The 10,557-nt window shown below is 47.8% G+C and overlaps 1 protein-coding gene across 1 annotated transcript; it reads left to right on the top strand.

Annotated features, from left to right (window-relative positions):
• Positions 1-5,894: 5,894 nt before the first annotated feature.
• On the top strand, positions 5,895-10,082 carry LOC122931592. Its single transcript, XM_044285664.1, has 4 exons — positions 5,895-5,940; positions 6,001-6,200; positions 8,756-9,122; positions 9,820-10,082. Exons 1-4 carry the CDS (start codon positions 5,895-5,897, stop codon positions 9,954-9,956), a joined length of 750 nt encoding a protein of 249 aa, XP_044141599.1. The 3' UTR covers positions 9,957-10,082.
• The last annotated feature ends 475 nt before the right edge of the window (positions 10,083-10,557 follow it).

The following is a 10,557-nucleotide window of genomic DNA, read 5'->3' as shown; positions in this document are numbered from 1 at the left end:
TCACGTTGTTCTCAAAGAAGTACAAGCTGAAATAACATAGCTGGGAGAGCGCACTTCGCATCTAGAAGGCAAGATGGCTAAACTTGCCGCTTCACATAATCTGCTGATAGACGCTAATGCTGCCCTTGAAGAGGTAGGCAAGCTAACATCCAAAGTGGCTGACATGGAGGACCGGAGTCGACGGAACAACGTCAGACTCTGCGGTGTGCCTGAGACAGTGGGCCCTGACAAGCTACTCACTGCTGCAAACTTTACTCAAAGAGGCCTTACCAAATCTCTGAGATGGACCTTTCCATTGACTGCATACACAGGATCCCCAAGCCGGCAAACCTTGCCCTAGAGGTCCCTCGTGATGTCCTGGCGAGGATACACTTTTACCAGGTCAAGGAAGCCTTTCTGAAAGCACTCCGGAAAAACCTGGAGCCCACTTGCTCCTTTAACATCCTCCTGACCGCCTAACGCAGGGATGCGTCCTGCGGGCGGTTGGTTTATTTCTCGTAGACGCATATACGCGTCATCTTGCGAGAGGCGAGATTTCCTGTGAACTCGCAGTAAACGAGTGGATCTACAGCCTGCCAGCGGCGATCATTCGCTGGCAGGCTGTAGATGCGATTTTTATATTTTTTATTTTTTTACCCTTGAAAGCTATTTCAGACGCTGTTTTGTTAACAACGTCTGATATACCTGCTACCTGGTCCTCTGGTGGTCCCTTTTGCTTGGATCGACCACCAGAGGACACAGGCAGCTCTAATAAGTAGCACTACACTACACCCCCCCCCGGCACTTATTAACCCCTGATCACCCCCCTGTCATTGATTTCCCCCCCCCCCCCCCCCCCATAAGGCTCCATTTAGATGTCGGTATGTGTTTTGCGGATCCGCACATTGCCAGAACTGTATAGAAAATGCCTTTTCTTGTCCACAATTGCAGACAAGAATGGGACATGTTCTATAGGCTCTACAAAAAAACGCAGTGTTCGCCCGATCAGGCCTGATCTTGTGCGCACACTTGCGTTCAGTCCGCCCCACCACAGTGACAGAAATGTTATTTTTTTTTCCGATCACTGCAAAAACACCGTAAAATCGCTGTGGCGCTATAAAGATCACTTTTGAGGGGTATGGCGAGTTCATAGAAGATTTTATATTTTATTTTTTGCACAAGTTAGCGGAAATAGATTATATATTTTTTTTCTCTCTTACAAAGTCTCATATTCCACTAACTGGTGACAAAAAATTAAATCTCACATGAACTCGCCATACCCCTCACGGAATCCAAATGCATACATTTTTTGGGACATTTATATTCCAGACTTCTTCTCACGCTTTAGGGCCCCTAAAATGCCAGGGCAGTATAAGTACCCCACAAGTGACCCTATTTTGGAAAGAAGACACCCCAAGGTATTTCGTGAGGGGCATGGCGAGTTCATGTAAAAATTGTTATTTTTTTTTGTCACGTTAGTGGAATATGAGACTTTGTAAGAGAAAAAAATATATATTTTTCCACTAACGTGTGCCAAAAAAAATATATATTCTAGGAACTTGCCATGCTGCTCACGGAGTACCTTGGGGTGTCTTCTTTCCAAAATGGGGTCACTTGTGGGGTATTTATACTGCCCTAGCATTTTAGGGGCCCTAAAGCGTGAGAAGAAGTCTGGAATCCAAATGTCTAAAAATGCCCTCCTAAAAGGAATTTGGGCCCCTTTGTGCACCTAGGCTGCAAAAAAGTGTCTCGCATGTGGTATCGCCTAACTCAGGAGAAGTAGGGCAATGTGTTTTGGGGTGTATTTTTACATATACCCATGCTGGGTGAGCGAAATATCTCTGTAAAATGACAACTTTGTATAAAAAATAAATGGGAAAAGTCATTTTACAGAGATATTTCGCTCACCCAGCATGGGTATATGTAAAAATACACCCCAAAACACATTGCCATACTTCTCCTGAGTTAGGCGATACCACATGCGAGACACTTTTTTTTTTTTGCAGCCTAGGTGCGCAAAGGGGCCCAAATTCGAAAAAGAGTACGATTTCACAGGGCATTTTACACATTTGGATTCCAGACTTCTCACGCTTTAGGGCCCCTAAAATGCCAGGGCAGTATAAATACCCGACAAGTGACCCCATTTGGGAAAGAAGACACCCCAAGGTATTCTGTGAGGGGTATGGTGAGTTCATGTAAAATTTTATTTTTTGTCACAAGTTAGTGGAATATGAGACTTTGTAAGAAAAAAGCTAATCATTTTCCGCTTGCTTGTGACAAAAAATAAAAACTTCCATGAACTCACTATGCCAATCAGCGAATACCTTAGGGTGTCTACTTTCTGAAATGGGGTCATTTGTGGGGTGTTACTACTGTCTGGGCATTGTAGAACCTCAGGAAACATGACAGGTGCTCAGAAAGTCGGAGCTGCTTCAAAATGTGGAAATTCAAATTTTTGTACCATAGTTTGTAAACGCTATAACTTTTGCGCAAACCAATAAATATACACATTGCATTTTTTTTTATCAAAGACATGTAGAACAATAAATTTAGAGAAAAATTTATATAGAAATGTAGTTTTATTTGATAAATTTTACAACAAAGTGAAAAATTTCTTTTTTTTGCAAAAATTTTGGTCAATTTGGATTAATAACAAAAAAAGTAAAAATGTCAGCTACAATGAAATACCACCAAATGAAAGCTCTATTACTGAGAAGAAAAGGAGGTAAAATTCATTTGGTTGGTAAGTTGTATGACCGAGCAATAAACCATGAAAGTAGTGTAGATCAGAATTGTAAAAAGCTGTTTGGTCATTAACGGGGTTTTACCCTTGAGGGGAAGGGGGGGGGGGGGCGGGAGTGGTTAATGGCATCTTGATATTCCCAGACTTATCTGCTGTGACCCTAGCCATCAGCTTCATGACATCTGGAGATACCACTCTCCCCAGTCCACTTATCACAATCCAGAATAGATTATTTTCTTATCTCCACTGATTTGATATGGAAGGCCTCAGACTCAAACATAGGTCTCATGACTTGGTCTGCCCATGCCCCTGTAACCCTTGAGATCCAAACAGGCTTGCCAAGACCCTCCCCTCCGCAGTGGAGACTGAATACTTACTTGCTAAAACGGCTGGAAAGGGTTGAGTACATTGACAAATTTATTGACACAAATGATAGTCCGGAGATCTCAGCATCTACCCTCTGGAATACGACCGTTGTGTGCATCTGTGGCCGTTGTGCCGTTTTCCGTTTTTTTTCGTGGACCCATTGACTTTCAATGGGTCTGTGGAAAAATCGGAAAATGCACTGTTTTGCAGCCGAGACCGTGATCCGTGTATCCTGTCCGTCAAAAAAATATGACCTGTCCTATTTTTTTGACGGACAATGGTTCACGGACCCATTCAAGTCAATGGGTCTGTGAAAGAACATGGATGCGCACAACATTGGCATCCATGGCCGTAGGTTACTTTCATACAGACGTAGTGGCGTTGCTAGAGGGGGGCGAGGGGGGGCAATTGCCCCCCCTATGTTGTTCCTTGCCCCCCCGGGTGCCCCCCCGCTGATTCCCCTGAGTGAATACTAATGAGCGCTTCCATTATGGAAGCGCTCATTAGTACCGAAGAACCAGGAAGTGGTGAACGCTCTGTACTCACCACTTCCTGGTCCTCGGCTGTCGGCTGTGCGGCTGTGCAGGGCTGCGCACAGCGTGAGGTCGCTCTGTGCGCGCCAGTTTAGAGCACAGTCGACTGAGGAGGGAGAAAATGGCAGGCGGCGTCCGTCCAGGAGCAGGAGAGGTAAGTGTTTTTTTTATTTTATTTTATAAAAAATGTGGCTGCTGGGGGCATTATGGGGGCTAATAGGAGGCATATGGGGCTAATAGGAGGCATATGGGGGCATTTAGACGCATATGGGGCTAATTGGAGGCATATTTGGGGGCTAATTGGAGGGAGCTCCTCCTACTGGTAAGTGACAGATCATTAGGCAATGCACTGCACAGACCTGTCACTTACCAGTAGGAGGAGCTCCTGGCCGGACACAGACATCGCAGCTCGCAGGTAAGTATGATGCTTCTACAAATTGCTAAGTAACCATGGCAACCGGGACTGCAGTAGCGTCCCGGTTGCCATGGTTACCGATCGGAGCCCCAGCGATTAAACTGGGACTCCGATCGGTACTCTCCACTGCCACCAATGATAGGGGGGAAGATTTTAATTAGGAGGGGAGAGGAGAGGGCCCACTGGCCACCAACGAGTTAACTACAGGGGAGGGAGGGCCCACTGGCCACCAACGAGTTAACTACAGGGGAGGAAGGGGGGGGGCCCACTGGCCACCAACGAGTTAACTACGGGGGGGGGGGGCCCCCCCACTGGCTACCAGCGAGTTAACTACAGGGGAGGGGGGGGGGGCGGCGGCCGCACTGGCCACCAACGAGATAAAAAGCATGTACACAGTTTTTTTTTTTTTTTTTGTATATTCTAACCTGAAGCGTCCCCATCACCATGGGAACGCCTCTGTGTTAGAATATACTGTCGGATCTGAGTTTCATGATGTAACTCATATCCGACAGTATATTCTAACATAGAGGCGTTCCCATGGTGATGGGGACGCTTCAAGTTAAAATATACCATCGGATTGGAGAAAACTCCGATCCGATGGTATAAAAGGGACTCCTGACTTTACATTAAAAGTCAACCGGGGCGGATCCGTTTGCAATTGCACCATATTGTGTCAACGTCAAATGGATCCGTCCCCATTGACTTGCATTGTAATTCAGGATGGATCCGTTTGGCTCCGCACGGCCAGGCGGACACCAAAACGACTTTTTTTTCATGTCCGTGGATCCTCCAAAAATCAAGGAAGACCCACGGACGAAAAAACGGTCACGGATCACGGACCTAGGGACCCCGTTTTTGCGGACTGTGAAAAAATACTGTCGTGTGCATGAGGCTTAGGCCCCATGCACACGGCCGTGGAACCGCGGCCTGGATCCCTCCTGAGAGCAGGAGCGCACGGCGTCACTGGTTGCTATGACGCCGTGCGCTCCCTGCTGCCGGCACAGTACAGTAATACACTGGTATAGATCATACCAGTGTATCACTGTATTGCGGCGGCAGCAGGGAGCGCACGGCGTCATAGCAACCAGTGACGCCGTGCGCTCCTGCTCTCAGGAGGGATCCAGGCCGCGGTTCCACGGCCCGCACACGGCTGTGAAACACGGCCGTGTGCATGGGGCCTTAAGGTGTATATAAGAGGTATTCTTCTCCAACTTGCTTCCCGTTTGAAAAAAACAAAGGCTCAAGCTCCTCTAGAGGCGCTAGAGTCACTTTCCAAAATTGACTCAGAGTATAAACTGCACCCCAGTCCTTCACTCTAAAAACAATTATTTGATGCGAGGGTTAATCTTAGGACTATCCTATTATACGACCGGGAGCGCTCGCTTAGACGACTGAAGGCCACCTATTATAATATAGGCGACAAAGCGGGATCTCTACTTGCTAATAGGGGTAAAGCGCAGGAATGCGACAAGAAGAATTGCCCATCTGAAGACAGAGAACTCCCAACTCATTACCCATCCCCAAAAGATTTTGGACGCTTTTGCAGAGTACTATGAGAACCTGTATAACCTGCGTAATAGTAGCTCTACTCCTTAACCCCAGTCGGAGGACATCAGTGGTTTTAGACCATTTATCCCTCCCCCACCTGTCCACATCTGACCTGAACACCCTAAATGCCCCTATTGAAACACAGGAAATAGAATGTGCAATAAGCTCAGCCAAACTACACTCTGCCCCTGGCGCAGATGGTTACATAAACTAATACTACAAGACGTTCCGGAGCTCCTTGACCCCACTCTTCAGAAGCTATTTAATACCTTCTTATGTAGGCCACATCCCTCCTGAAATGTTGAGCGCGATGATAGTAACATTGCCTAAACCTGGTAAACCAACAGATTCCCCTGGTAATTTTAGGCCCATATCCTTATTGAATACGGATATCTAACTTTTTTCTAAAATTTTAGCCTCCAGACTTCACAAAGTTCTACCAGCCTTGATAGATATTGATCGAGTAGGGTTTGTGGCCGGCAGACAGTGTAGAGATGGGACCAGGCGCATCATCGATCTCCTACATATGGCAGAGCTTTCTAGGTCCCCCACGGTTTTTCTGTCCCTAGATGCTGAGAAAGCATTTGACAGGGTGCACTGGGGATACCTGGAAAGAGTACTTAAAAAATTTGGCTTCTCAGGACCTATTGTGAAGGGTTTCATGGGGCATATACTCGAGCCCCTCAGCCAGAGTGTTGGCCTCGGGGTTCCTCTCCAGGACGTTCCACATATCAAATGGTACCCGACAGGGGTGCCCCCTGTCTCCTTTAAGTTTTGCACTGGTGATGGAACCCCTTGCCGAAGCCATCAGGTCAAATAGTGCCATAGGGGGCATCCCTGTCAGTAGGCAGCACCACAAGTTGACCTTGTATGCCGACGATGTGATCTGAACCATGATTGACCCTGAAAAATCACTAGAGGCTGTGTGGGACGTCTTGCAGAGGTTCTCTGAAATCTCCTAATACAAAGTTAATGTCTCAAAATCCAATATACTACCCTTGTTCATCTCTGATTGTGTCAAATACAAAATCCAGGATAAGTTCCAGTTTAACTGAGACTTTGACCATATCACCTACCCAGGTATTAAGCTCACCCAATCAACACAACAGTTGTTACCCACAAATTTTAATGCTTTAAAAAATGATCTGCAAAAGGATTATGTGAATATGTCTGCCCACAATTTATCATGGATAGCTAGGATAAACCTAGTTAAAATGCTAATCTTACCAAAGATTTTGTATAAAATCCAGTATATTCCAATGCGGGTGCCTATAAATATACTCAACCAAATCCAGAGGGAGATGCTGAGATTTATATGGGGTAACACCAAACCTAGGATTTGTAAATCAGCTCTATACCCAGCCATACGTAAGGGCGGGCTGGGGGTGCTGGACGTGAAAACTTACTATTGGGCCTCACTACTATCTCTGGCCAAGGAGTGGTGGTGTCCGTCCGGTCCGCAGAGATGGCTACAACTTGAAGAGGCATTAATTAATGGATCTTCTCTCAGTAGCTACCTAGCTGCACAATCTCTGGGCCAATTTCACATTAATCTACCCACAGGGCCTCAACAACTGCCCGTTTCTTAGACCGTCCGCACGCACCCCAGCTGTTCCTATCGCCCCAGGGGTCAGCGCAGGGGGGGGTCAGGCTGGTTCAAAGGGGCCTGAGGGCAGCAGGGCTGGCAGCGCAGCCAGCCTTAGACCTGTCAGCCGGCCTGCCGCGGGCGCCGCTTCTCCAATCCCTGCGGGTCGGCGGCTGGTTGTCTGCCTGGTAGCTGCTGCTCTTAACCCCTGCACTGCTGGAAAAAAAAAAAAAGGAAAATGTTGTTGTTTTAAGGATCTGGTTACCCATGTGTTGGTGTTGTCATAGGTCTGGCGTTTTACGGTGTCACGCAGGTGGCATGTTCCCTGTTCGGCTCTAGAATCTTGGTTTTCCAGTCACAAGGTGGCAAGCATCCCCTGATTCGCTCAGGTGTCATGTTTCCCCGGGCCACGCAGGTTCATGTATTCCCTGAATCGCTCAGGCCTATGTACTCCCTGTTTCGCTCAGGTCCAATGTATTCCCTGTGTCGCTCAAGTGTCACGTTTCCCCTGATTCGCTCAGGTGCAATGTATTTCCTGAATTACTCTGGTGTCATTTATTCCACGAAGTGTCATGTGTCATGTATTCACTGATTCGCTCAGGTGTCATGTATTCACTGATTCGCTCAGGTGTCATGTATTCACTGATTCGCTCAGGTGTCATGTATTCACTGATTCGCTCAGGTGTCATGTATTCACTGATTCGCTCAGGTGTCATGTATTCACTGATTCGCTCAGGTGTCATGTATTCACTGATTTGCTCAGGTGTCATATATTCCCTGATTCGCTCAGGTGTCATGTATTCCCTGATTCGCTCAGGGTCATGTGGTCCCTGAATCGCTCAGGCATCATGCTGTCCCTGAAATCGCTCAGGCATCATGCTGTCCCTGAAATCACTCAGGTGTCATGTATTCCCTGATTCAATCAGGGTCAGGTATTCCCTGAATAGCTCAGGTGTCATGGATCCCTTGAATCGCTCAAGTGTCATGTATTCCCTGATTCACTCAGGGTCAGGTATTCCCTGAATCGCTCAGGTTTCATGTATTCCCTGAATTCGCCCAGGTGTCATGTGTTCCCAAATTCGCTCAGGTCATCTTCCCGAAGAGGGCGTTCGGTCTGGTTCTCTCAGATTCCTCCGTCGCTTCATGTTAGGGCCTATTATTCACACCTCTCACCGGGTCTCGTACCAACAGCTTATTTCTCCACGTAAACAGGGCCTCAGGCTACCAGAACTTCGAACCAGCCTCTATCGTGTCGCCGGGCTCCTCCGTATCCGGTAGCTCCACTGTGCAAACTCAGGTAAGGTCCAGCTGAGTGGCTGCTGTTGCACCCCGTCGCAGCATTGAGCTTGCTTCATCACGAGCTTCCATTCATATGTCTTCAGCTTCACCGGAGGAATTGGTAGCGTGGTCCGTTTGATTCGGGTAGGTGGCGATCCTGCCTACTCCATGTTCATTTCCGTCCTCCCGCTGCTCTCGCCCAGTCGTTCGGACACAAAAAAAAATAAAAAAATAATAATAATACATTTCTTAATTTTCGGGGGGAGACTTTTAATCCTTTGTGTATGTGCTTACCTTTTTCCATGCAGTGTAAGATGTCTCAAGCTCCTGAATCAGATGATAACCTGTCCTTACCCGGGTCTTCTGTGTCGGGACGCGCCAGTAACCCATCCCTGCGTAGCTGGACCGTCCCGAAACTCGTCGCGGAGCTTAACAGGAGGGGAATCCGTCATCCCGCATCTGCAAGGAAGACGGAGCCGGAGGGTTCCAACGACCAGCCCTCTCTCTCTTCCATCCAGCTGTCCCTGCTGCAGTTGCAGTCCACCATCGGCAGTCTGGCTGGTTCGGTGGCTAATATTCAAGCCAGAATGGGGGAATTGGAGTCCCGGCCTCCGGCAGCACCGCCATCCCCAGCCCCTCCTGCCATTCCTTCAACTTCCCAGGACACGGCACCAGGTACGGTCCGTGCCAGCCCCCAGATTCATTCACTTCATCCCGGAGAATTTAAAAACGGATATCCTGGCAGGGAGGGATGTTAACTTGGCGTCTATTCTCATCGCGTCTCAGGACGTGTCAGAGAATAAAATAATCAATTGCGGGGAAGTCTCAGTAGTTCTCAGGGCCAAGGACGCCTGCCTGAACCGTAAACTATCAATTCCAGAATTTGTCCTAGCTTTCAGCCTCTACCGGGGCACCATCTGCGCCGTCCAGCCACACAGACGTGAGGAGCTGGACTCGTACTTATACCGGGTCACCGACTTGGGGTAAAAGTACGGTGGAACCAATTTTTATGACTACCACCGTTCATTCTCAGCCAAGGCAGCTGCTGCCCTCGCCTAGTTTCAATTCATCACGGACTGGGCGAATCTCGACATGGAGTTGGCCTCGGAAATCATCCCCACTATTGGAGTTGTACCGAATAGTGGCGGCCGCCCAGGTGTGGGGTTCTCTCTGGGCAAACAAATCAGTAATCTTCAGGACGGACAGTCAGGTACTGGTAGAGGTCATCACCAAAGGGAGGGCCAAGTCTCTCAAAATCATGTCCCTGCTGTCTCTAACGTTTAATTTTCATATTTTCACGTTCCATATTCAGGGGGCACAGAACGTGGTGGCCGACGCCCTATCTCGTTTTAATTACGATATCTTTTTTCAGGAACTTCCAGAGGCAGACCCCGTCGGTATTCCAGCTCCGCCATTCAGCTCCCTCCTGTTGGACTAGGGCCCCTGATAGCGTCCGCCCCGGACCTTAGTCCAGCATTCACTAGCCGCCAACACCGCCAGGAATTATGAGGCCAGGTTATAGAATGTGTCGGCAGATAAGAACCATTTGGCCCATCTAGTCTGCCCAATATACTAAGTACTATGGATAGCCCCTGGCCCTATCTTATATGAAGGATGGCCTTATGCCTATCCCATGCATGCTTAAACTCCTCCACTGTATTTGCAGCTACCACTTCTGCAGGAAGGCTATTCCATGCATCCACTACTCTCTCAGTAAAGTAATACTTCCTGATATTACTTTTAAACCTTTGCCCCGCTAATTTAAAACTACGTCCTCTTGTAGCAGTTTTTCTTCTTTTAAATATTCTCTCCTCTTTTACCTTGTTGATTCCCTTTATGTATTTAAAAGCTTCTATCATATCTCCTCTGTCTCGTCTTTCTTCCAAGCTATACATGTTAAGGTCCTTTAATCTTTCCTGGTAAAGTCTATAGGCAGTTCATTGACACCCATCCACGGGGGGAGGTGGACGAGGTCACGTTTATCATGGCATTTATAGCCCATTGCCACTCCCACAGCCACCTGTCATTTAACACCATCAAACTGTATTTGGCCGGCATTCAGCACCATCGGATGCTCGGTGACCCCTCTGCCAAATCCATTTTTTCTAAT

Source organism: Bufo gargarizans, chromosome 3 (assembly GCF_014858855.1).
Source record: "Bufo gargarizans isolate SCDJY-AF-19 chromosome 3, ASM1485885v1, whole genome shotgun sequence".
NCBI lineage: Eukaryota > Metazoa > Chordata > Amphibia > Anura > Bufonidae > Bufo > Bufo gargarizans.
Note: the sequence above shows the minus strand (reverse complement) of the source record. Positions and strands in the feature narration are given on the sequence as shown.